The sequence below is a fragment of the Oryza glaberrima genome, chromosome 7 (genome assembly GCF_000147395.1).
Source record: "Oryza glaberrima chromosome 7, OglaRS2, whole genome shotgun sequence".
Taxonomy (NCBI): Eukaryota; Viridiplantae; Streptophyta; class Magnoliopsida; order Poales; family Poaceae; genus Oryza; species Oryza glaberrima.
This window is the reverse complement of record NC_068332.1, coordinates 3,399,288-3,426,584: the sequence shown is the minus strand read 5'-3', so window position 1 is coordinate 3,426,584 and position 27,297 is coordinate 3,399,288. Positions and strand designations below refer to the sequence as shown.

At 41.3% G+C, this 27,297-nt stretch overlaps 4 protein-coding genes and 1 non-coding gene across 6 annotated transcripts; 2 read left to right on the top strand and 3 right to left on the bottom strand.

Annotated features, from left to right (window-relative positions):
• Nucleotides 1-1,575: 1,575 nt before the first annotated feature.
• Nucleotides 1,576-7,099, top strand: LOC127779738 (outer envelope protein 61). The gene is made up of 10 exons (XM_052306629.1): nt 1,576-1,901; nt 2,726-2,956; nt 3,606-3,662; nt 3,747-3,875; nt 4,288-4,365; nt 4,453-4,523; nt 4,947-4,999; nt 5,357-6,006; nt 6,105-6,248; nt 6,578-7,099. The coding sequence occupies exons 1-10, from the start codon at nt 1,818-1,820 to the stop codon at nt 6,722-6,724; spliced, it is 1,644 nt and encodes a 547-aa protein (XP_052162589.1). The 5' UTR covers nt 1,576-1,817; the 3' UTR covers nt 6,725-7,099.
• A 2,096-nt stretch (nt 7,100-9,195) lies between these two features.
• TRNAC-GCA (transfer RNA cysteine (anticodon GCA)) lies at nt 9,196-9,267 on the bottom strand. Its single transcript has one exon. It is a non-coding gene; the product is annotated as a tRNA-Cys (tRNA).
• Nucleotides 9,268-10,843: 1,576 nt separating this feature from the next.
• LOC127780435 (uncharacterized) lies at nt 10,844-13,479 on the top strand. The gene is made up of 3 exons (XM_052307339.1): nt 10,844-11,482; nt 12,083-12,160; nt 12,837-13,479. The coding sequence occupies exons 1-2, from the start codon at nt 10,961-10,963 to the stop codon at nt 12,143-12,145; spliced, it is 585 nt and encodes a 194-aa protein (XP_052163299.1). The 5' UTR covers nt 10,844-10,960; the 3' UTR covers nt 12,146-12,160; nt 12,837-13,479.
• Nucleotides 13,480-15,320: 1,841 nt separating this feature from the next.
• LOC127779621 (fasciclin-like arabinogalactan protein 15) lies at nt 15,321-19,104 on the bottom strand. The gene is made up of 2 exons (XM_052306447.1): nt 17,675-19,104; nt 15,321-15,809 (listed from the first exon to the last, which is right to left on the bottom strand). The coding sequence occupies exons 1-2, from the start codon at nt 19,020-19,022 to the stop codon at nt 15,736-15,738; spliced, it is 1,422 nt and encodes a 473-aa protein (XP_052162407.1). The 5' UTR covers nt 19,023-19,104; the 3' UTR covers nt 15,321-15,735.
• Nucleotides 19,105-22,223: 3,119 nt separating this feature from the next.
• On the bottom strand, nt 22,224-25,483 carry LOC127780918 (F-box/LRR-repeat protein 13-like). 2 transcript variants are annotated; one of them, XM_052307909.1, is made up of 6 exons: nt 25,214-25,483; nt 24,973-25,115; nt 24,244-24,358; nt 23,266-24,138; nt 23,016-23,168; nt 22,224-22,933 (listed from the first exon to the last, which is right to left on the bottom strand). In XM_052307909.1, the coding sequence occupies exons 3-6, from the start codon at nt 24,334-24,336 to the stop codon at nt 22,520-22,522; spliced, it is 1,533 nt and encodes a 510-aa protein (XP_052163869.1). In that variant the 5' UTR covers nt 24,337-24,358; nt 24,973-25,115; nt 25,214-25,483; the 3' UTR covers nt 22,224-22,519. The 2 variants fall into 2 exon arrangements, with proteins under 2 accessions (XP_052163869.1, XP_052163870.1); XM_052307910.1 differs by having other exon boundaries at nt 24,973-25,084.
• Between the last annotated feature and the right edge of the window lie 1,814 nt (nt 25,484-27,297).

The window sequence follows — 27,297 nt, the reverse complement described above, 5'->3', positions numbered from 1 at the left end:
TAATATCTGACCATGTACTGATTTGGCTACTCCCAAGAATCAGATGGGAATGATTAGAACAAACCACTGTGTACAACTATAATATGAAGTATATGAACCGTTCATATCTAAAACTCTGCATTGCAACAAGACTACCTGACCAAACTGATCCATGGAAGCAAATATGAAAAATGCATCAAGCTTAACCAATGTAAACAAAGAAAAAAAAAACCGAATGGGATGCTCATCAGCCGGGATAACACCAGATAAAATATGACATGCTCACAGCCATCAAGAAAGAATGTTGATGGCAGTGGCATGCATGCCAGGAGATACTTAACGATCTTCTCCACCAAGAACCAGCACAACCCATGTCATAATTAACATGCAGCATGGATCTGGCTAGGCCATTGAATGAAGAGTACCCTGAGCTAAATCTTAGCAAGAGGGAAATATATTAGGTACGAATAAAGGTTTTATCCTAATGAAATTATGTTGCTAGGCTATCGAGAAAAATAAATTGTATTTACCATTAGCTTCTAGGTATTGATAATCCATCAATATATGCATATTTCCATCCAAATAGTTCCTTTTTGAATATCTTCTGTTGTTTTTTGATATCTTCCACTAAATTGATGCAAGAGGAAATACTAGTAGTGATTCTCATAGGTAAATTAAAAACATCTTATTACATTGCACTAACTTTACTTGACAACTCATATTATGTTTTTAATATGCAGAGCTAGCTGACGATGATGCCGACGACATCGCCGGTGACTCGCAGCAGCGGGCGCGCGCCTCTCCACACTCCAGCGAGCGTGCTGGTGGGCGCGCCTGCAACCACCGCCATCATCTCGTCCTACCCCTCAACCATACTGAGGTCCGCATTCCTATCCACCATTCCGATGGGTCCGATGCAACAGCGGCAACGGAGGATGATGATCGAAGAGCTCGGTCCGACGATAACGACGGCTGCGCAGATGATCGGGATTTGAGAGAGGTTATGGTTTATGGAGGGGGGCGGTGGCGTGATGGAGAGGGAGGGGGCGGAGCGAGGGACGGCACAATACGGAGGGAGGACAACCGGAGAAGAAGGCACGGGTTGGGCGGGATGGGAAGGCGGCGCGTCGGTGGGGTGAGGAGGCGGCGCGCCGAGGAGGAAGGATGGGGGGCTGGGAGTGCGATGCGAAATTACGGATCGAAGAGAGAGGGAGCGCGATGCGGATCAGGGAGATGAGAAGTGGTGCGACGGGTGGATCGTGGGAGAAAATCTCATCCGCTGATGCCTGTGAGAGGATCCTCCAATGAATGTTAACCATTCGATCGTTCAGGACTCACTACCACCACTACAAATTTTTTAAGTAGTATAAAGATATATAGAGCTACATGTCGGTGGGTCCAACCCTCTTGATCTCCTTCCCCTTTATCGGCAGCCCACGTGCGCGCGTGCCATCTCACCATGGTGGCCCATCAAAAGGCCCATCTCACATGCTGCGTTTTCACTTTTTCTCCGTAGTACTAGTAGTCAGTTAATAAAACTTTAACCGTATTTTTTTTTACTCAAACCAGAATAAAAATAATAAACAAAAAAATATACCGAAAGGGAAGCTCGCAGAGGAAAAGAAGAGCACAAACCCCAATTCCCAACACCTCCGCGACGCGAGCGAGCGAAGCACGAGGAAAAAAAAATCCCCGAATCCGCGACGAGCGAGGCGGCGAGCTCGCTGCTTCGATCGATCCGGAGAGGGAGGTAGGGAGGAGTGAGCTTGCTCGCTGTTGCCGCGGAGGCGGAGGCGGAGGCGGATCGGGGCGCCGCGGCTGCTCGGCTCGGCGGCGGCATGATGGATCCGGAGATGATGCGGCTGGCGCAGGAGCAGATGAGCAAGATGTCCCCCGCTGACCTCGCCAGGATGCAGCAGCAGGTCAGATCCGCGCCCATCGAGATCGATCGTTTCGTTGGAGATGGCGATCTGGATTAGGTTTTGGTGTCGTTCGTTTAGATCGGGAGGTAATCGCGTTTAATTCGGTCCGGTTTCGCGTTTGCGTCGAATCAGGATCGTGTGCCAAGTTCAAGTTCGGCCGGGATCGCGTTTAGGGCCAAAGCAAAATCGTGTCACAAACGCACGTACAGATGTGGAGTTCAGTTTGGTTGAGTTTGCATCGAGGCGAAATCAGGATCGTGCCATGATGAGATCACAGGGTTAAATTGTTCTTAGTAGTTGATAGTATTATTACTCCTTTTAAGTCAAAATAGTGATGCAATTATACATATAATAAAGAAAATGGTGTTTACTCTTCTAGTCTTCAAGTTTTCAAGTCAATTAGACAGTGAGTTGTGGGTTCCAGGTTGGGTTTGATTTGGTCAGTTAATTGATTGGTGATGACAATCTGCGAATGTTTTTCTTTCTGTTGCTATCAACAACTGCGTGATTGTATAAACTATAAGCAATAGGAGCGTTGTTGCTGGGTATTTTACACATTAGTTTATGACTTTTGCTTCAACTGCTGGTGTTTTCGCATGTCCTTACATCCGTTTAGACTTTGTCAGCGTTATCCCATACAAGCACAACCATGCCAAATGGTGATCATGGCATATTTCGTACCACAAGCCTGCTTTTGGTGCTTGTATTGAACTAGAGGCCTTTCGTATTGATCTTCTTGTTGCTTGACATTGCTGGTTATTTTCTGAGGAGCCATGCATGACATGAGATTGACATTTTCCTTGTTATGATTCGGATTGTTGCAGCTTCTGTCAAATCCTAACCTGGTAAAGTTAGCATCTGAGAGCATGAAGAATATGAGAGCTGATGACTTCAGACGAGCTGCACAGCAGATGAATCAAACAAGACCAGATGAAATGCTTGATATGGCCGAAAAGCTTGCCAATGCTAATCCCGAGGAGGTTGCTGCTATGAAGGTTCAAGCAGAGCAACAGATGTCATATGTGATATCTGGTGCCAAGATGTTGAAGCAGCAGGTATGTATAGCAGTCCAACTTCACTTTTTACTATCATATTCTGTTGGAATTCGGTTATAGTAAGGCTGAGTTCGGTACCCATGTTTCCCACCTCACTCCCCTCATTTTCCGCGCGCACGTTTTTCGAACTACTGAACGGTGCGTTTCTTGAACTTTTTTTTTTTTCATTTTTTCAATCTAGAACTAGAATAGAGCTTCATGTTACACTTTTTGGCAAGGACAAATGAGTAATAAAATTTAAATTCACAAAAAAATTGGCGAATGCTGTATATGCTATGAGGTTCATACCATTACAGGTTTGGATCACCCTGAGTTAACTAGTGGAATGCTGGAAAATATACATATGAACTTCATGCTGACGTGAACACTAAAGGGCATTTGATGAGCCTCCTTTTTTCCTTTTACCAAAGAACTACATCTACTGATGCATTAGTCAGGCTGAGCCAGATACACGTACTGTTTTGTGACAAATGTTTACTGAACCTATGCACCTTTACCAATATTATCTTGTTTAAGAAAACTCTGCACCTCTTTAATTGTTTAACTATTTTGAACTTGCAAACTTCCAAGTTTTAAACTATTTATGTAATATTGATATTTGTAATTCCCATAATATCACCTTATTTGTTTCATTTTTTTTTAATTTCAGGGAAATGAACTTCATAGGTGTGAGCAGTATAGTGAAGCTGCTGCCAAGTACAAGCTTGTATGTTTTGAACGTCAAACCTTCATTTTGTAAGTAAATTTGAATGTGATGTATGTTAAATCAATGCATTCCTTTCCTGACCAGGCCAAGGATAACTTAAAGAGCATACCATCGCAATCAGCGCATTCTCTGCAGTTGGTGTGCACCCTTAATTTAATGGCTTGTTACCTGAAAACACGGAATTTTGAGGAATGCATAAATGAAGGCTCAGAGGTATGCCTGTTGTGAATGTATTGTTGTTTTATTACTAAAAGGCAACACAATCTTCCTGTTAGTTTTATTTGTTATTTGAGGTACTAAATCTAAATATGCCGTATGTGTATACTGGTCTAGCAACCTTGAAATAAAAAATATTTTAGGTCAAGAAGACTAACTTTTCAACATGTAATTGCTGTAAATGAGTTATTATATCATTCAACCATAATCTTATAAACAAAAATATTTTGTTGTTTCTGACTGCCACCTTTGGCTATTTCTGAGCTGATGAAATGGAACTTTATACTCTCTTTGAGTTGGGCTTTTCTAGTTATGGTGTATTGTTGTTAGTTTGCTTTCGTTGAGTTCCACCAAGCACATTAGCTCTTCTTTCACATCAAGCTGATTCAGCTATCAAATGTACTTACAGGTTCTAACTTATGATTCAAGCAATGTCAAAGCATACTACCGGAGAGGCCAGGCATACAAAGAGCTAGGAAACCTGGAAGTAAGATTTGCTTGACCCTTTTCTTTTGACATGCCAATCCCTTTTGTTCTTTTTCCCGACTATGGTTGATTGTACAAATGCTTTCAGGCGGCGGTGGGTGACTTGAGTAAAGCACATGAACTTTCCCCAGATGATGAAACTATTGCTGCAGTTCTGAGGTACGGTTTTCAATTATAGGCTTCTTGAATTACAGTCATGTTAATGGGTCAAGGCCCATGGGTCCTTTCACAACCCTACAAGTTGGCAGTAGACCCACCGCATTTTAGGTAAAAAAGAATATAAGTTCGGCCCACCGCATTTTAGACCTAGCCCTCAAATTTATTGGCTAATAAATGGTTGGGCCCTTTACCACCCCTAATTACAGTTTAATATGCATTTTCCGAGATCCCCACATGAACAATTCTATGGCCCTTGTTAAACAATATATGCAATTTTTTTATTATCACTGCTGTACTGATGGATTGCAGTTTCATATGCATTTCACGACAGTCCCCCAGAATATATAATTTTGCTAACGTTATTCAAATGTCATTAATATGTACTTGTCAATTTTCTGCTTCTGATTTCCTTTCATGATATAGAGACGCGGAAGAAAAACTTGCAGTGGAAGGGAAAGGAGCGAAGCATCCAAAAGGTATTTTCCTGGATATTTCTTCTCATGAGAAACAAATTTTTACTGGAATTTCCATTGCCTGGTTTTTTAGAACATTAGTGTATGGAATCTCTGTGTTTAGATGATTCTTTTCATGATGATGTATGTTACTTTTTTCTTTTGTATAAATTGGTCTTAGTAGAGGAAAGTACTATTTTGCTCTCAGATGCTGAATAGAGGAAAGAAATTAAATCAAAGTCAGGCTTGATTGTGGCATACTATAGTAAGCATTTAGCGGGAAAGTACAACAGCATCCCTTTCTGCATTAGTTGTATCCTGACCTTATCACTGAAGTTTGGCTCAAGCAACTCAATTTTTTAAAATTTTACTGCTTGGAAGGTGTGGTCATTGAAGAAGTTGTAGATGATGCTTCTGAGCCATCAAGCAGTCAAAGAAGTTCATCCCCTGGATACACTGTTTCACAACCTCCTGAAGAAGGGAACTCTAGACCTTCAGGGTCTTCAAGCATAGATGCTAATGGCTTATCGAAGCTGGGAATGCAGGGAATGTCACCTGAACTAGTAAAAACTGCCAGCGATATGATTGGCACAATGAAACCAGAAGAACTTCAGAAAATGTTTGAAGCTGCTTCTTCGTTGCACGGAACAAGCTCCAGTCCTCCAAATTTGGGACCTAATATGCCAGAAATGTCTCCTGAGATGTTTAAGATGGCATCTGACATGATTGGGAATATGTCTCCTGATGAATTACAAAATATGCTGAATTTTGCTTCTAATATGGGTGGACCTAGTGCTTCCCCCTTGAGACCAGAGAATAAGCTTCAATCTTCATCAAGAGCCACAACAAGTAGTACTTCCCAGAGATCAGTGGATAACAGCCAACCTTCATCTTTTCAAAATGTCATGGAAAATCCTCATGAAATATTAAGCAACCAAAGGATGGGTGAATCATCATCCCCTGGTGCACCTTCTACAGCTGATATGCAGGAAACCATGAGAAATGCTATGAAAGACCCTGCGATGCGGAAGGTATAGAATCTTTGAACAGAAGGAAATTTTGAATGAACTTGTTACCTAGCAAAAAATGGTAGGCTTTGGATTTTAACAGTCTTTTTCTAAATCAACAGATGTACGCATCCATGATGAAGAACATCAGTCCAGAGATGATGTCAAGCATGAGTGAGCAGTTTGGAATGAAAATGACGAAGGAGGATGCTGCCAAAGCTCAAGAAGCCTTGTCTTCATTATCTCCTGAGGCTTTGGATAGAATGGTGAGAAAACTAATCTAACACCCCACATCCATCAAATGTTTCTAGCTCTTCTTAGCTAGTATTCATCGCTCTCTCCTGGTGCACACGTGCAACTCATACAGCGGGCTACATGTGCTGTGCACCTCATACAGCGGGCTACATGTGCTGCGATGTTTTCCTTAGACCGCACATTAACCACAACTCTGCAATAGTTTTAAGGGATGAGCTAGTTCTACAGGGTAGATTTTATGTTTGTTCATCTTCGGCCTAAATCCAAGTCATGATTTTAGTTTACCTACCCAATGTCAAACTAGAATCCGATGAATCGTTAATGTTTGTTCTGCATCCAGATGAAATGGATGGACCGAGCACAGCAAGGAGTAGAAGCTGCGAAGAAAACCAAGAACTGGCTGTTAGGCAGGAAAGGATTGGTCCTTGCTATCGTCATGCTGATCCTGGCCTTCATCCTTCGCCAGCTTGGGTTCATCGGTGGGTGATGTCCTGAATGCAGAGATCGGCTGTAACTAGCTTGCAATTTGCAAATAATCGTCGGGTAGCGATATTGCGTGCTTCCACTTTCTAACACCTGCTGAAATTCTCCATGGGAAGGAAGGGGTATGAATTCGATGGATCTGCTGCTTTCTTGTAACACTGTTCGTTCTTATTCTTTTTGTCGTGTCGAGTCATAATTATTTGTAGCATCAATTCATCGGATTCTTGTTTTTCGAGAGCGTGAAGGAATCGACTTCAAATTGAGGTAGCACTGTTATTCAGATTCAGATAACTTGCCGACATGTAATGACTAAATGAGATACCACTGTTGTTATTATGCACCTGAGATGGTTGAGAATTTTTTGCTGGAAGGTCCTGCACATGTGCATCTCAGAGACTCATCGTACTAAACCTTTTATATTACTTCCTCCGTTTCACAATATAAGACTTTCTAGCATTACCTACATACATATAGATGTTAATGAATCTAAACACATACCTATATTTAGATTCATCAACATCTAAATGAGTTTTACATTGTGAAACGGAGGAAATGAGTTTTACATTGTGAAACGGAGGAAGTAGTATTTGCAATGGCTACATGAGCGTGTACTTTAAAACGATGCGATTAATTAGGGGGAAAAAGAACTTACATAAACCAGAAGTATCAAATGTACCAAGGGAACATGTACGAGTATCGCATATGCCAAGCCCATGAAATCCGTTGATAGAACGAGAAAAAAAAATTCCGCAACGCAACGCAGTTTTAGATTTAAATTCTGCCCACTTCTCTAAAACAAGGAGAACTTAAATTCATTTAAATTCTGCCCACTTCTCTAAAACAAGGAGAACTTAAATTCCGCAACGCAGTTTTAGATTTAATTCCGAACAGGCAAAGCAATTTTAAATTCTGCATGATGAATCCGTTGATAGATGGTATTAAAAATTCGGGTGATTTTTTTAAAAAATTAATTCCTAACCGACAAAGCAATGCAAATTTAAAAATTTAAACTGTGCGATGTAATTTAAAACAAAAAGAAAAAGGGCCCAACCGGGGACCTATTGATCTGCAGTCAATTGCTCTACCACTGAGCTATGGACCCTTCAACGAAATGATTTACTTATTTACGTTATAAATAAGGTAAACGCGGTACATTTAGCTAAATAAGCGTTAGTGAAATTAAATATGCTAGAGGGTCCATTGTAGTCCGTACCGATCAATATATACTAAAAAATTTGAAGGTTAAATATGCAAGTATTTGATATAAAGCTTAAATGAAGTAATTTATTTGTAACTGAGAGATTAGCATGGCCATACGTTTGGATCTTGTAGGTGTGTCGAATAAATTAGAGATATAATCTCACGTAGCAGACACACACGCTTGACCACCAAACACATGCATATAGGCCGTGTTTAGTTTCAAAGTTTTTCTTCAAACTTACAACTTTTTCATCACATCGTTTCAATTTCAACTAAACTTTCAATTTTAGCGTAAACTAAACACAACCATATGATACTACGTGGTATTTCATCACATAGAAATTAAATACAAGCGACTACTCTATCCGTATTTTTTTTTAAAAAAAGCCAACCTAGTAACCCTCCTCCTAGATTTTTTTTTCGACGGAGTGTACTAAGCTCAGTATAGTTCACCTTATCTACACTGATTGGGTGATTTGATGTCAAGCACCATAAAAATATAATATTACTTTAGTGTAATAAAACATAAAATAATTTGATCCGATGAAATACATTCTAATACCATGAATCTAAATAGTCACGTGTCCCATCCAACTCAACCAAAGTCTGGCGATCCTCTCAACAGGAAGGACAGTTCGTCCGTTTGGTCCGTACGGAATTAAGGTTTTGAGATTTAACAGAAGAGCTTTGCAATAGAGCATATTCTGATTTATTACACTAAAAAAATATAGCATATTCTGATTATTGGAGTTCACATATCATGGGTAGATAAATGTAACATATATAGTAGTGTTGAGGTTTCATTGGAAGAGCTTTGCAATAGAGGATTTTGACTGCAGTTTATACGATGGATAGATAAGGGGGAAAAAGAAAGGCCAATACCTGATTGTAGTTAACATGAAAAGATAAAATTTAAAATAGAGGATTCTGATTGCAGTTTACATGATGGATAGGTTAAGAAAAAAAAATTGCCAATACCGTACCTGATTGTAGTTAACATGAACAGATAAAATCTGCAATAGAGGATTCTGATTGCAGTTTACATGAAATAGATAAAGAAAATAATTGCCAATGCCTAATTGCAGTTCGTACGTGAAAAGATAAAAAAAACTAAAATAAAAGAACTTGAAAACAATAAAAAAAAGAACAATAAAAAAACAAGAACTAAAAAAAGAACTTGAAAATAAAAAACAAGAGCTTGAAAATAAAAAACAAGAACTTAAAAAAGAACTTGAAAATAAAATAATAAAATAAAATAATAAAATAAAAATAGAAAGGGCCCAACCGGGTTCGAACCGGTGACCTATTGATCTGCAGTCAATTGCTCTACCACTGAGCTATGGACCCTTCTGTGTTGATTTTTGTATAATCATATAACTAAAATATCCTTATCAAATTTGTTCTTCATTTCGATGCATGGAGCTATCTACGTTTTTTCTTGAGAATTTTCTGTGAAAATTTACGTGAAATACATATTTATTATAATGTATATATACATGGATCATTAACCACTCGGATGATAAGTTTAATCACGTAGTCCCTACGTTCAGAAGTACTATATATGAGTCATATTTTGACTATGTAATTTTTAATTAAGCTTTCGCCAACTACTAACCCCCATCAACAATATTTAGTTTTTTGACCTTAAAAATGATATTGTTGGATTTTCATCCCACGAGGGGATTTCCTCTACAGATAAAATTTATTTTTTAAAAAAATAACAATATAAGTTAATACGGGACATATCACTCCACAAACATTTAAGTTTAAATTTGACTTATACGGATTACATATTATAACTTATGAACAAATTAAACTAAAACTAGTATACATACATACGCAGTTATATTTGTTGTAGTTTATAAAATTCGAATTTGAGCATGCATATCTGTCAAGTGATCGGTATTTCTTATATTAATTATCTTGTTACTTTTTAAAAAATAACTATTTAGATGATTAAAAAAGAAATGAGTGGATATCAATTTTGTAACTTATATTCGACGCGGTTGACTATTGGATATAAGTTTAATAAAAAACTATGTAATTATCATTTATTTATTGTGACATATAACTAATTTTTATATTTACATAAAATTTTTAAATAGGATGGATGGTAAAAATGGAGGGAGTATATGTATGCATAAATTATAATCATCGATTTACCATGTCCAAGCGTGTCAATGTTGGTCAGAATGTGTTGCAACTTAATTGGAAGCGACCAAAAATTTACCGACCGAGAAAATTCCCGTATATATATATAACACCAACGAGATGATGTTGGCATGTGCGGCCGGTGTGCCGTTTAGATAGGTTGAGAAAACGATGATGTGAGATGAAGTACTCAATCGCGAGCCACGCGCGTAATTTCCTTTTTAAAATATAGAACAAATACAAACATTCGTATTCACAATAATTGTGACCGTAAATTCCCGATTCCTTTTATTGTGATATATATATATATATATATATATATATATATATATATATATATATATGTATGTATGTATGTATGTATGTATGTATGTATGTATGTATGTATGTCTGTCTGTCTGTCTGTCTGTGTGTGTGTAAGAAAGCCTCTCGTGAGAGATGAAAAATCCATCTCCACAAGTCTATATTAGTGGAGGAGTTTTTTTAGATAATAGAATACAATATTAACCTTTAATCAAGAAGCTACAGCTAATTATTACAGCAGTTCAACAAAACAAAAAAAACACAATCTTTAAAAAAAATGAGCGCACCAACTACAAAAGACGCACACAACATGAAAAGTTTCCAAAATTATTGAATTCAATTATTGAATTCTATTTGTGAATCTGCATCCAAAGTTAGCGAAAAACTGTATAACCGTTGACTCAAGATTGCGACATACAGCCTTCACTAACTTTATATATTCATCACACTTCAGTAGTTGAGCCCAAGCTCAGAAGCCAGTATATTAGTGGAGTGAGGAGAGAGATGGCGTCAACCAATTCAACCAGCTGATCAGTGGCCAAACCTAGCTATAATTAATTAGCGTAGCACGTAGGAGTACGCGTATATGGCCGGCGGCAGGTTATTGCCGTCGACTTCCGGCAGCAGGCAGCCATCCATGGCCGGCTTAGACGGCGGCGGCGCACCACCGGCGGCGTGTGACCCAAACAACTTGCCGGCGGCCATCGTTCTTGTGTTTCCGGTGATGGTGGTCGCGCTGCTGTGTTGGAGGGCGGCGAGGACCCGCCGGAACAAGGACGAGTGCCGGCGGCTGGCCCAGCGCGTGGCGCTCCTCCGCGACCTGCGGCAGCTGATGGCGCCGGCGCCGCCGCTGGCGAAGGCGGCGGCGGTGTCGGCGGAGGTCAGGGCGGTGCTCGCCGGGCAGGTGGACGCGTGGGTCAAGGAGGCGGAGAGCGTCGTCCTCGGCTGCACGAGCAGCCGCTGGCCCTGCCGGTTCGTGAGGTGCGACCGCCACGGCGAGCAGCTGAGCGTGGTGAGGATGAACCTGGACGAGGCGTACGACCGCATCCTTCCCGTCGTCGCCCAGATCGACACCGCGCACCGCCTGCATCACTTGCTCCAGCTGCAGGTATTGTACTTCTTCATATATACTAGTATTTCACATTATTAGACGTTTGAGTTTTGAATAGATTCATATATATGGATTTATGTGTTACTTATATATATTCACATGTTAGTGAATCCAGACGAGTGATGGATATGCTAAAATGTTTGTAATTCGAAATGAGTAGGTACTTCAGTTTCAATTTATAGTATCATGGTATTCTCTCTGTCTCGAAATATATTATGATAGTACTATATTATGATAGTACTATTTTTGTCTCTTATACTTTATGATAAAGATAACAGTACTCCTCAAAATAAATTCACTTTTTAAACCAAGTACCTCATTCATGTTATAAAAATATATAATTATTGTTTATTTGGTTGTGATTTATTTTATCTGAATATACTTTAAATGTGATTTACATTTTAGTATATTTAATAAATAAATTGAATAAGAAGAATGATTAACTGATAGTAAAAGTGAATGATCATTTATTAAAATCGGAGGGAGAATTAATTAACCAATACAAACTTTCTAGATATTCGACTAAAGCCAATATAATTCTAAACATAAAAAATCAAATAGGAGTATCTAATGAAGCATCTGTCCCTGGCATTTCAGGTTATTGTGCAGGATGGGCATAAGTCAGCAACTACAACCGCTAGTTGTCCTCCTCCGGCCTGACGATCGTCAAACTCGGTAAATTAGCTGCGTGCCTATAAATACTGACTAAGCCCTCCGTCTAAAATATAAGTATTGTAGCTTTAAATTTACACTAGTGCATATCTAGATTTGGAGCGCTTATATTTTAACAGATACAAATATTTCATCCCCATCTTTAAAAAAAAATTTATATGAATGAATCTGGACATTATCCTAAAAAATATCTTTTATTTTGACAGAGGGTGTATAGTTTTTTCAGGTACAAACACACATACACCACGCTCACATACACCCCCATATATATATAGCTAGCACGTATACTGATTATATATAATTTAATCACATCTGATATTCATCCTTACGTACTACTTCCGTTTTTTAAATAGATGACGCCGTTGATTTTTTCTCACATGTTTGATCATTCGTCTTATTTAAAAAATTTACGTAATTATAATTTATTTTGTTATAAGTTGTTTTATTACTTATAGTACTTTAAGTGTGATTTATATCTTATGTATTTATATAGAATTTTTGAATAAGATGAATGGTTAAACATGTGAGAAAAAGTCAACGGCGACGTAAAACGGAGGGAGTATATATAAGAACGTCAAAGCAAGCTCTCTACTACTCCGTCCCAAAATGTTACGGAGTACTACAGTACTAGCTAATTAATCAGAGCGATTGATCTTGTGAGCGGATGCGTAATTTGCAGGTATGAAGAAACCGACATGTCGAACGGCAGGCAGTACTGCCAGAGGCCCCCACGTCCGAAAGTAATTGATTTGCAGTAGTTTCTATTGGATCAACACCGTTTTCAGTGTCTAAAATCACAGGGATATATATACTCATACATGCATTTCGAGTGCTTGTAGGAGTAGTATGTACAATGCCAGGACTGGACATTAAGTATATTGTACACAGTTATATTATGGGTCTATTTGGCACAGCTCTAGCTCTAACTCCATCCCTCCTGGAGCTGGAGCTCAGCCAAATAGTTTCAGCTCCACCAAAACTAGGAGTGGAGGTAAGTGGAGCTCTCTCACAAAATGTACTAGAGTTGTGGAGCTGGGTTTAAGCAGCTCCACAACTCCACTCCAGACTCAACTCCTAGAGTTATATTTAGGAGTTGGAGCTGTACCAAACAGGCCTTGTTGGCCCAAAACCGGAAGACGTTGGTCCAACCGAGAGAAAGCCTTACTACACCCTAAAAGCTAGCTCGATGAAACACAAAGTAGTAATCACGCACACACAGGCTTCGGCAACGAATGCCTTTATATTTTATCTGTGACTCACACACAACTCAAACAAACGAGTACCTGGCTTATATAACCTGTTTACATGCTGTATATGGGAGCAACCACTACCCGGGTCTTCATGCGCACATACGCACGATCTACATCTACATGCGTGAGCCACTAACTCTTGCATGGCTACTGACCACGAGTCACGCCGAACGTGCACAACTAACAAGCATGCATGCAGCTAACTAATTACTAACTTGCCGCGCTCACTAACCACACAAGCTAATTACTCAGTCAGCTAATCTCCAACACATGGCTGTTAACTGAGCTAATCTCCTACACGCATGCAACATATATGCAGTACTTCACTACGCGCATGACACACATACACAACTAACTAATGCTGATAATTTAAAACATGTGCAAGTCATGATTAATGCTAACAGGCCCTATATTCCGAGTGATCTGGACTCTGGAGCAGTACATTTTATACTACTCCCACGGTCCCACCATGCTCGATATTCTCTTATATTATGGCTAGTTCCTAACTTTTTTTCCAAAAAAACATCACATCAACAACAACAACGTACTCCTATAAAAAAACTACTGGTGTCAGAGATTGTAAAGCCAAAATTCCTTTTTTTTCTCTCATGGACGGATGGCGTATGGAGAAAAACTGTGTTAGGGTTGCTTTATCTTCAGCTCTATCTCTATTTTATCTTTTTTTTTTAAGGTCGGAGTCCAATAAAATAGTTTCAGCTCTGCCTGAAAAAGGAACGGAACCTTCAGAGTGATTTGAAAAAATAAATTAGAAGGGTAGAGTATGTTCAGGTCTCTACACTCAAAACCTATACTACTTCCTCCGTTGTAAAATAAATCAATTTAAGTTGGGATAAAATATAACTTAGTATAACAAATCTAGATATATATCTGTTCAAATTCTTCGAATTAAATTGCGTAGGTTGTTCAAATTCTTCGATGGACAAAATATTTAGGAGTCGGAGTTAGATTATGTAGGTTGTTCAAATTCTTGTTCTAAAAGTCAAATATTTAGTACTCCCTCCGTTTCGAAATGTTTGACACCGTTGACTTTTTAGCACATGTTTGACCATTCATCTTATTCAAAAAATTTAAGTAATTATTAATTCTTTTCCTATCATTTAATTCATTGTTAAATATATTTTTATGTAGGCATATAATTTTACATATTTCACAAAAGTTTTTGAATAGGACGAACGGTCAAACATGTGCTAAAAAGTCAACGGTGTCAAACATTTCGAAACGGAGGGAAGGGAGTATAAAAGAGAAAAAAAAATGTTATGTTACATACACCACTCCCATGGAGAGGACTTGGATTCGCTATGATACATATTCGCCAATTTGACAGATGTGGATGGAAATGTGGATGTCCTCCGACCGTCTTCCGTATCGTAAGCGCCATGGCGAACTTCGGAGCCTCCCTTCTCACCCTTACCCCCATCTCAAACGGGTGAATGCCACTGGTTTTTTTTGGTTTGAAGGATCAACTGGAGCTGCTGCTTCATATTCTCAGGAATTCAACCGTGCTCAAGACAATGAGGATAGAACCAAAGCAGACGGTAGTTGCTGGATTTTGTCCTCTGACCTCAGTAGATGCATTGGCTTGTGCAGATGGTTACAAAGTTGCTAAGAAATGTATCTTTGCAAGGAAGATCACCGTGGTGTTGTCCAGATTGCAGGAGTTCGGTTTGCGAATGCTCCATTGTACCATTGATCCACAACGGCTTCATGCAGGAATCATGCCTGGAAGCTAAATACATAAGGTTTGGCTATTTTGATGGAGCTGACAAGATCTATGCCTCGTTTCTGTGATTTGATTTATGCCATGAAGTATAGCAATTTTATCCCTTTGATGCATCATTTTTTTGTTTTTTTAGACAAAATCAGTGGTCAAACATGGAGAAAGGAGACGAAGATAAAGGTCCATGAACACTGCAATTTTTGTTTTTGGCATTCCTCATTATCAAAAAGCGCTGAACATCATCATCAACAAAATAAAATAAAACAAATAAAAAAATAGAAAAGTTTAATTGCTATACATCGGTGTTTGATCTTCACTGACCAGTATAAACAAATTTCCATCCTTTTTTTTTTCCACCTCCAACAACCAACCAGAATGTCTGCCATCCGTCTCTCTCAACTCGTTCTCATGACACCTTATTTCTTCCTCTTAATTAAGCTTATGTAAAACCATCATCAATTTGTTCGTCCATTCATCCATCCAACCAATCATCATCTGTAGCCTTCATTTCGGTTCATGTTTCAGCGTCATGAGTTGAGCAAAAAGCAGTGGCAGATATACATATTTGTCCATCAAGCCATTGTCGTAGTCTATTGGCAGCTCGCGAATCGCGATCTTCGGCCTAGGAAGCCCATCACTTGGCATGCCCCTTCCAACAACTTCCCTGCAACATGAAGCAAAATGATTTTTAGGAGATCTGAAAGGAATTTTAAAATAACAAACCGTAAAGCCATGGAGATAGATGACAGCAATTGTATATTAGTAAATACTAATTAGTTGCAGAATCAGTACTGTGTCTTTATATTGTTGTGTCGGTGTTAAATTGGTTCCATCAAATTATTGGTACTAAGTCACATCACCCCCTGATGACAATAATCTATATCTATCAACAGTGACCCTTGTAATCTTTGCTTGCAATGGACATCACATTTGGCTATTCCATAATACTTCTAGAATATTATGGCACAAGTAGCAAGCATCTCTACATTACATCAGTGTCAACTACTCCTGTTTTTCAGTTGTCTCCCATTTTCTTTACATCCCATAACACAATTCATAGCTATGTCAAAATTCAGGCCACGATTGCATAGTAGTAATTAATAATAGGCTAATCGCTATGTCAAAATTCAGATATTGCAAAGTAGTAAATCGGATAAAACAATGGTGTTTCAGCTGCATCCATTCCAGCGACTGTGCGAGAGAGACAGAGGAAGCGAGGCCCAGACAGGTGGAGTACAGCCCTCCCAGACACAGACGAGCGGGGCCCAGCAAGAACAACAAAGCGACACCAACCCGGGCCCACGAGTCAGCGGCGTAACTACCCCCCTCCCGAATCACGAGGGCACCATGAAGGCATGAATGATCGATCCACCAACGCACGGACCGTCACACTGACAGCTGGGCCCCATCTAAGGCAATCCAGCTCAGTTGGGTTGAGCCGTCGGTGTCAACCGACAGCTCAGCCCTCGCTGTCTCCCCCGCCGCGTACGGACTCACGCGGTTTCCTCCAACAAATCACGGGTTAATTAAATAGTTCACCCTCCATCTACTTTTATTAGTTATATTTTCAAATCTAAAAATTTTACTCCCTCCATCTATTTTTGATAGTCATATTTCATCTTGGCATACAGATCAAGGATAAATGATTGTACTTATCATCCATTTAAACATGCTACTAGTCATTCCTCGTAAACAAGCGACTCATTAATATTTACATTTCATCTTGTGTGGAAAAATGGAGAGTCATGCATTAAATCCAATAAAGCCATTAAGATGATAAATTGTTAGATTGAAATATGTCTATCAAAAGTAAATTGAGGGAGTATTTTTATAGGTATATTTCAATCCAATAACCTATCATTTTAATGACTTTCTCGGAATTAATACGTGACTCTATTCCTCTACACAAGATTGGCTATATGGGTATCGAGAAATGTAAATATTAATGAATCGCTTGTTTACGAGAAATGATTAGTAACATGTTTAAATGGATGATAAGTAGAATTACTTATCCTTGGTCTATGTGACAAGATAAAATATGACTCTAAAGAATAGATGGAGGGAGCAATAATTAACCACGGCACCTAGCTTGCATTTATTTACCTCGCTCCCCCACCCAACGGAATAACGTGCCGCCAATTTATGGTCGCTGTGCTGCGGGTCCCACACTAGCTGACTGACCTAAAGACTTCAACGTGACACAGCTAAGCTGAGCTAAATGAATCGATTAAGATGGAGGCCGGGCCATGATTAAGTGGAGTAATATTTATCATTATTTAATAAGAGTACTTTGCTATACTAATTAACTCAAAAAAAAAATGTTGGTGAGATGCTTGGCTAGCTGGATGCGTCTTTGCTTCGATTCCCGGCAAATTGCGGTGACCAAACTGCCCGCGACAGCGACCCACTACCTCCAACAGTAAAAACACCCCGCACCGACACTCACTTCCGTTTTTACCCTCTCGTGTACTAATCAGTAATCACAACAAATTAATTAACCAGCATTGTTAATTATATTTTTTTACTGACCTCGTCGGAGCTTGGACTTGGAGTGGGCGGTGACGGCGGGGGCCTTCCTGGCGGGAGCGGCGCCCGACGAGCCGGAGCCTGAGCCTTCGCCGCCGGTGGCGGTGTCCTTGGGAGGGAAGAGCACGGCGTCGATGCCCTGCACGGAGATCCTCCCGTCGGTGTAGATGTCCGGGTCGAACAGGTAGGCGGAGCCCTCGCCATGGCCGAACTTGACCGACCCGTCGGCCTCCCTCGCCGTCACCTTGTTCGGCAGCCGCAGCGTGTCGTACCTCACCTTCCCGAAGCGGCGCACCGCGTTGTACATGCTCTCCTCCGTCTGGTACTCCGGGATCATGTGGTAGTAGAGGATGTTCTCCGGCGACCCCGGCTCGCTGAGCTGGTCGGTGGTGAGCCGCGCCATGGCTTCGTCGTTGGGCGCCAGCACGGTGAGCACGTACCCCTCGGAGACGAGGCGGCCCATCTCGGTGGCGAGCGAGGTGAGGTTGACGAGGATGTCGGCGAGCTCGTTGTAGCCGCCGTAGAGGAGGAGCGTCTGGATGAAGTCCTTCACCTGGCTGTGCCCGTCGAAGTGGTGCTTCCCTGACCCGGGCCCCGGCGCCGGGGCCGGCGCGATGGATGGACCCGGCGCCATCGCGTCCCAGATCGGCAGCACCGGCGGCGCGCCGGGGGGGACGGGCGGCGCGGGCTTCTTGAGGCGGTGCGTCCTCGGATCCACCTCGGGCGCCCCCGTCGGGAGCACCGCCGAGATCGCGGCGAGGCTGCGGCGGCGGTTGAAATCCTCCTGCACTGAGCGGGGGACAAGCAGCCGCTCGATTCCATGTATGACGCCGTCGGGGCGCACCACCGCGTCGGGCCGCGTGACGGCCGCGGCGCCCACCCGCATCGGCGAGGCGGAGAGGTCGACTTGCTCGCCGGAGAGGGTGGGGTGGGAGGAGGGGAAGTCGGGGGAGGAGGAGTCGGAGGCGTGGAGGCGGGCGGGGAGGACGTGGAAGAGGAGGAGCCGCTGCAGCGAGCGGAGGTTGCGGGGCTCGAGGAGGAAGCGGCGGAACTCCGGGTCGAGGTCGCGCTCGAGCGCCTCGTTCCGCGGCGCGAAGATGGTGACGTTCCCCTTCCCGACGGCGTCCTCCAGCGTCTGCAGCAGCAGCGCCTTCTCCACCAGCTCGGCCAGCTCCGTGTAGTGCGAGTCCAGCAGCGCCACCAGCACCGAGTTCGAGTTCACCCCACTGCTCGGCGCACCACCACCGCTGCTGTTGTTGGACAATGCGGGCTGCTCCGGCGGCGCGGCGGCCGCGGCCGCGGCGAGGAGGAGGAGGAGGAAGGGGAGGAGCAGCAGGGCGGGGGCGCCCATGGCTGCGGCGGCGGCGACGGCGGCGAGGTGGTAGGTGGATGAGATTGGGTTTCTTCTCTGTTCTGATTTGTGTCGTGGGAGGAGTGAAAATGGAGGTGGGGGTTTATTCGAGGAGAGAGAGATGGAGACTTGGGGTGGGTACAGGCTGGCAGGTGGGGCCGGGGGGAGAGGGGGTGTGTCGGTGTGCGGCGCTCTGCACCAACCTGTGCAGGTTCGCGACACGTTTTTTTTTACGCCTTTTTAGGTTTTTTTTGTTTCCCTTTAAAAAATTAGTACTCCCTACTCTAAAAAAAATTTGATTAGTTTGGTGTGTGTGATGCCTTTGGGTCATGTTTGCTTTGCGTGGTGGCGCGGGTTTGTGTTGTGTTGTGCCGGCGCGCGAAAACTTTTTGGGGGCGAATTTGCTGTCGTGTGCGTTTTTTTGAAAAACTTTTTTTTTTGGCTGTGCTTTTTGGGGGCATTTGACCTTTGCTTTCATCCGTTGCGTTTGATGGCGTATTGGGCATTTGAGTATTTTGACCATGCCGCTTTGCACGCTGCGTTATACTAGTACTAAGGCTGTGTTTAGTTGAGGGGGAAGTTTAGATTTTGGTTGAAATTAAAGATGATGTGACTGAAAAGTTGTGTGTATGATAGGTTGATGTGATGGAAAAGGACTGAAGTTTGAATCCAAATTTTAGATCTAAACACAGCCTTAACTTTTGTACAATAATACGTCATGGTGGCACAAGATGTAGGAAAGGATGAGTTTTGTTTGGACCACCGTTGAGTCATTGATACATTGACCACTCATTTTCCATCACACGTTGGTAAACATAATTCTGCTTTTAACTGATTGTTTGCCATTCGATTGAGGGCATTGGAAACCTGGGATTTAGGCTGTGTTCGTTTTTTTTTTTTTGAACGCAGGCTGTGTTCGATTCAGCATCATTTAAGATTTTGTTTTTTTATTAACACTTTCCCAAACTGACAAATGCTACATTTTGTGAAAAAAAATTATGTATATAAGTTTTTCAATAAACAAGTTTATAATAATTAATACTTTTTTTATCAATGTTAATGATCTATCTCGTTTTGTGTGAAATATATATTAGGTTGTGTTTAGATCTAGCGGTGAAAAGTTTTGACGTGTCACATTGGAAATATGGAAACATATTTGAAGAATTAACATAGACTAATAACAAAACAAATTACAAATTCCGCTTATAAACTGCGAGACGAATTTATTAAGTCTAATTAATCCGTCATTAGCAATGTTTACTGTAGCAGTACATTATCAAATCATAGAGCAATTAGACTTAAAAGATTTGTCTCGCAATTTACACACAATATGTGTAATTGGTTTTTTTTCTATACTTAATACTCCCTCCATCTACTTTTGATAGTCATATTTCCAAATCTGAAAAATTTATTTTTGATAGGCATATTTCAATCCAACAACCTATCATCTTAATGACTTTTTCGGACTTGATGCGTGACTCTCCATTCTTCCACACAAGATTGGTTACATGGACATCGAGAAATATAAATATTAATGAATCGCTTGTTTACGATGAATGACTAGTAGCATGTTTAAATGGATAATAAGTATAATTATTTATAATTGGTCTGTGTGCCAAGATAAAATATGACTATCAAAAGTAGATGGAGGGAGTACTTCATACATGTATCAAGCATTCGATGTGAGTTGGTGAAAAGTTTTTTGCATGGAAACTAAACAGGGCCTTAGCCCTAGGTGAAAGTCAATGTTCAAACGCACCGGAAGACAAGGGACAAATTAACTCGTCTACAATCAAGGGAGCATACGATGGAAATGCATCGGTGAACAAGGGGAATATTGGGCTGATTGGTGGAGGGAATGGAGATGGTGAAATTAGGAGTTCGTCCATGCTGGTGTCAAAGAAATTTATCAAGTTATTTGCAACAAATGGAATAGTATTTTTCATCGATACTAACAAGCGGCCGGTTACAGTTGTTAATACTTCGATGATTATTATTATAAGTACAAGGCTAACTAGTACGAAGGAAACAACATAGCTACAGTAACAACTAACAAACAAAGGCTTTAATTTGGTGATTCCGTAGGTGCGTGGTCAATGCCAAAATATTGTCATTTTCATATATACGGGGATGATATATACGTCGGATGTGCATTTGTGAACTACCAACCTTACCGAGCCAAGATGTTGATTGATGAACAGATCTTGCATTGCAGCAGTTTCAGTTCCTTCCAGGTATATGCGTCTTATAGTTTTGGACCATATCGATTAGCCACAAGATGACGCCATATAATTCAGCAACAACACTAATCTAACAGAAAAAAATATTATGTTATATTGATTGTATTATATCCTATCAAAAGAAAAACTTCATTGGTTTTTGGTTGGTGTTCACGCGTTTCTGTTGGTGTTGGATGAGTGGCATGATTTTGGTCTGAACTAAAGAGGCGTATTCATATTCCCCATCGTTTAATCAATCGCCGGCCGGGCACTCATATGAATCATGATTCACGGCTAACACGCTGCACATTTTAAAATTTAAAACTGAATAAGATATCGCGCTATGCACATCTCATAGAAAAAGAGTGGGATAAAACTATATATATATCACTACGTTGGTAATGAACTTATGTTGCTCAGTTTTTGATAATTTTTCAACTCGTTGATAACTTGACTTTTTTTTTTATTTCTTAATTATCAACCTATACAGATATTAGTTAGTAGTACTATTTTGAGATCGTCGGACGGGACAAGTCTGGTATCAGGTTAGGTGAGCCCGTTATAAAATCAGCCCAATAAAAGAACTCCAACCCAAGAAACAAGCCTAGGACAATCATGCTAACAGGCACAACCTCGTTTGAGCAAGTGGTAGAGATTATTTTTATTTTTAATTTTATTATTAAAATATTTATAGAAATAACCCTTTGGGAGGGCTGCCAGGCCACCCCCCAGGCCACCCTCACCGCTCTTTTGCAGCAGCCCCCTACACAATAAGAAATCGCCCTCCGAGAGGGTGGCAATGAGACCGCCTGCAAATTCCCCCTCCCTCGGTGGCCGATCGTTAGGGGAGTGCCAACGGCCATCTGCCACGTCGGCAAAATTATCCTCTGGAAGGGCAATGGGTGCCTAGTTTGGTAGTAAATTTTTCAAATAGAAAATTATTTTTATAAATATTTTAATAAATAAGCATAGAGTCAGTCAGTAATAAAGCAAATTTCGCTTTACACCATCCTTTTATTACCGATATTTCACTTTAGATCATCCTTTAATAAATGTTTTTAATTTGAGATGGACAATAAAAGCTAAACGCCCAAAATGAAATTCACTCATAAAAGTATATCTCCAGAAACGTTACGGCGTCTGGCCGCGTTACAACATCCTCTCCACTTTTACAACATCCTCTCACTTCTCCATTTAATGTACATAATTGACAATATCAACTAGTTCCTTCCAAGCAAGCTTGACTGTGTTCTTGAAAAGGGTTTCAGACTGGTCCGATCAGAAATAGCTTACCATAGCTTTCGGCTCTTGAACCCAACGATCCTTCATAATCGCATGAATTTCACGCTTTTGAACATCCTCAAGCAGGATTTCATGAACATCAAGAACATTGCGGTGGTCTGATTTGCTAAGATATTCCATGGCAACTCTATATCCATTCAAACAATTAAGCCCTTCAGTATATAACATCACCGTTCCATGGGGAACAGCGACAACCGGCCTTGGATCTATCTTCATTGCATCGAGCCTGACAGAATTTATTAGGATATGGCGTAAAAGCTCCAACTGATCTTTCACGCCGTAAAATCCAGTAACATAGGCGAACTTGAGATTGGAGTGAGCGTGATTGGGGAGACTTCGAAGAACACCATGATCTTCACAGTAATGTTGGTTATCATAGGGCATCCACATCTAGAAAAGAAAATGGCATATGTAATGTTAAACAGATACTATATGGTACGTGAAATTAATTGTAAATGAGTGATAAACTTACATGCAATTCCAGTATTTCAAGCAAACGAGCAGCTTTCAGGATGCAGGCAAAATCAAACATATCAGCTTCCCTTGGCCGTACGCAGAACGTCAATTCCAATCTCAAATGCTTTAGATACATAAATTTTACGGTCTTCTCTGGCAAAGTAGCCCTCTGACAAACACAACATGAGAACAATCAATGCCACAACTTACACAGGGATGGGTGCACATGCATTTTGAAAATGGAAAACTGAGTTTGTGTCACAAACCTTGAGTTCTGAACAGTTTACTGTCAGAGTTTCAAGACGAGGTAGAGTACTTGGCAGTTTGGTGAAGATATATTCAAGAGCAGAATCTATATCTGATAATTTCATCATGACATTTGTCATCAACAAAGGTCCAGGAGGTGCTAAAGGTATCAGTGGGCCTTCATACTCAAGTTTTGTCAAACCAAAATTTAATTGTATATCTTGAAGCATTGTACAGTTCTCGACTTGCAAATGCTTAAGCTGGTTTAGAGGTTGAGATGTCTGCAATCTTGTAAGCATTCCACAATAAAGGATACCAAGAAAATTCAAGGCATTGCAGTTCGAGACCAAAGTCTGCATATCATCATCACTAATATCTGTGCAATCTAGCTTAAGCTTTTGAAGGTTCCGAAAGCCCATGAAATTCGCTGGCAGCTTTAGAGAAACAGATGTAAGTTTCAATGCTTGCAACTGCAAGCTGTTAGTAGCATTGAAAAGCTTAAAAGGAAAGTTATATGGTGCCACTTTAGGATAGTAAGGATCCAAATCAAGAATAAGCTGTTTTGTCTTTGAAGCAATAACAAAGTTCAGCCACCTATCTATATGGTCTGCATCTTCGTTTTCTAATTCATAAAGAATTGCCATTGTTTGAACTCCTAGACCACTGCGTTGCTTTAACACTGAATCGACTCTCTCGATGAAAAGTTCTTTATTTAACCTCTGACCATTGGAAGTCCAACATCTTTTGATATGATGATGCATTGAAAGCACTGTATAAAATCTAAACACCAAGCTTTCTCGGGAACACCAAATATTTTTCCAGTGGTTTGATAATACACTTGTCCTTGCAGCCTCTTTTAATGGCAGAAGTGATATGATACGATTCAATATATCCTGTAATCATGAAGCAATAATATCAGAAACAAACACTAAAATTTATTCTACCAAGTAATATGCTAGTGCACGCAGGAGAAGGTTGCAGCACTACAAATCGCATACCGTGTGCAAGTCGCCCAAGTGAATCCTTGGTCTCTTTCTTTCGACCATTACACCATTAAGTTGTTTGAATTTTTCACTCTTGCCCTCTGCCATTCGATTCGATGAAACTCTCTATCTGCATGAAGAATATTGAAAAGAACATCAATGTGCGCAGGTGATTATTTGGCCATACAACAACATCTGTATTATTAGTTCACTCCAAAAGCCAAACCAGTTCAATATTCCATAAATGTAAGCATTATCATCCTCGTTGGCTTGATGCTTGATTTACTATTTTTATATACAAACAGGTCAAGGATTTATGTTTTTCTTCAAAAGACTTGAAGGCCACCCAAATAAAGTTACTTGTAGAAGATATTAAATCGCCAAGTGTTCTTTAACACTTAGTCGAAGCAACTAAAGATTGCAAAGTGTGCAGAGTTGTGAATGACATCCTCGCCAAAAGCCATTTACTGTAAATCTAGCATATGAGAAAAGCAGATCTAATCTAATTGTGCCTGTTCCAAAGCAGTAGATTTGCAAGATGTTTATTTTTTTTTCTTTCTTTCCATATGCTAAGTCCCTGGGGTTAAAAGTGTCGTTTTTCTCTACTACTTCGAGTCGGCGGGATCTTGTATGGCTGGATGTTTGCTTGCAGATATATGCTCCTAATTTCCAAGTCAAGAACTTAAAGATAGTTGCAAGACACGGGTATTTTGCTAGCTTTATTTTGGGAACAAGGATGAGTACCTGAGACAGACGCCGGACGACGAGATTGTCGGATGCAGGAATCTAGCAAGCAGCAGCAGGAGGTGCAGATGCAGCCGGCCCGTTCTGTGGAGGAAGAAGACGACCTAGGACCCTGTTTATTGGTGCGGAAATCCGATCCGAAACTGACATGAAATTGGAGAAACTTTCCGAGTTGGTGACAGCCTCACTGGCTGAAACGGACACTGAAAAATTAAATTAGAGTAGGAAAAGAAATACGTACTAGTACAATATAATTCGGTTCGGTTTGCCTGCTCCTCCACGATTATGCGGCGACGGCGATCGACTTCAAGCGCCGGTCTGCTCCGCGGCCGGCCGGCGAGGATTCGCCCTCCCTTCTCCGTCGCCGGCCGTGTCGCCCCGACCTTCTGCTGCCGGACTCCAGCGTCATCCCAGCTCCGCCGCTCGAGGCCCGCGACGGACGACGCTTGGGTATTCAGATCTGCAGAGAGATCTCTGGAGATTCGGGGAAAAAGGGATTGGAACGGGGAACGGATTCTCGCATGGGATGGAATTTCAATGGAATAAGTCCATTTTACGTCCCCCAATTTTTCATACAATACCGCCACCAGAGAGAAATCCGTTGACGTGGCAAATCAGGAATTTTTTTATTTTACATTTTTATTGAATTTTTTTAAAAAAAAATTATTTAAAAATTTATAAACCTAGCCGCCTCGCGCCCTCCTATATGTAAAGGCGTTTATATTTGTAAATTTTTGAAATAAAAAAATATTTTTTTAATATTTTGTAAAAAATGTAAAAATAGAATGCAAATGAGTATGTGTGGGCTGGGCCCCACTCTCTCCCACCTATCCTCTCCCCCAGAGCAAGTACAGCAGCAGCGGCACACCTAAATCTCTCTTCATCCCGAGCTTCGGCAACGGGGTGTAGGGAGGACAGCAAGTGCGGTCTTGGTGACTTGACGTGAGACCAGCTTCGCGATGAGGTTGATGTCTTGATGAGCATTGCGAACATTGCCATTAACAATCGACATTGCCTCTAGGCATTGGCTATGGATGAGGATGAGGCGGCCGTTGCACATTACCTATAAACTTGTGCCTGTAAATTCAGTTAAATCAGTTAGGATAGTTTTCTTTTTCATGCATGTTTCGGTATTTGTTTTTATCTTCCGTATCAGTTAAAAGGAAGAAAAAGAAGAAGAAGAGAAGAAAATGGCACATCAAGTTTTAAGCACCACCAAAACTCTGATTCTTGCGAACCTTTCAATTTTCTATTCATCATCTAGGCTTTGTGTGGAGAGAGAGAGAGAGAGATCCTGTGATTTAGCCAACAGAGACGATCTCCATAAGCAAGATGATGACAGCGCTAACCAACGGGACCTACTCACCGTGAGAGAGGATCGAGAGGAAGGTGTCCATCGATGCCTGCAAGGGCGGAGCTATGTAGGAGAAGAGGGATGCCAAGAAACTCGGCCAAGAAAAAAAAATAGCTATAGATCATTTATTTTCACCATATATGCACCCCGCTCAATCCAAACTCAAGCACTCGTATTAGTCTAAATTTGGTCTAAAGTTGAGCAAAGCAAGCGAGTGGCACCTCGCTCTCTCCATTTTGTTCTAGCTCCGCCATTGGACATTGGAGATGAGGCAATGCGGCGTTGCACAACGGGGTGTTCATGTGGGTGCTCTGCAACATGCAACATGCAAGTCACCATGTTCTGCCTCTTCCTTGACCTCAACGAGGAGCTCGAGGCGATCACGCTCCGCTGCAAGCAGATTGACACGGTGCTCCCGCTCATCACCCGACGCCACGCCATGGTGCACAACATGCAGGCTGGGTCACCTCTCGATCCCATCGTTGCCACGCCGTATTCGTACCTCGACTCTCTACTCGACCTACGTTGAGGTCTGTGACACCGTGCCTACTGACGAGGAGCTGGTCACGCTCTACGGGGAGATGATCAATGGTAGGACCTTGCCAGCTGTGCCATCCTCGGCCTCTACCTCCCTGCACGCTGCCAAAGCTCGGGATGGAGAGAGGTGTGCGGTCGCCGCTGTGCACTAGCGGAGAGGTGGATGAGAAGTTATCTTTTATATTTTTTTATGAGACTTACATGTGGATCCTATTCCTATATTAACTCAATTGCTTCGTCAGTGAAACTGGCCATCTATACTGTCCGAGGATCTATTTTAACATGGTTTTTGCAAGTCTGGGAGAGGGGGGGGGGAAGGGTCAAGATTTTTGGTATTGCGTTTTTGGATGTGATTTAAAGTTGATGAAAAGATGAATGACGTAAAGTGGACTTATTCCAATTTCAGTAGCTATGCTGCAAATACAAGTGTTGGA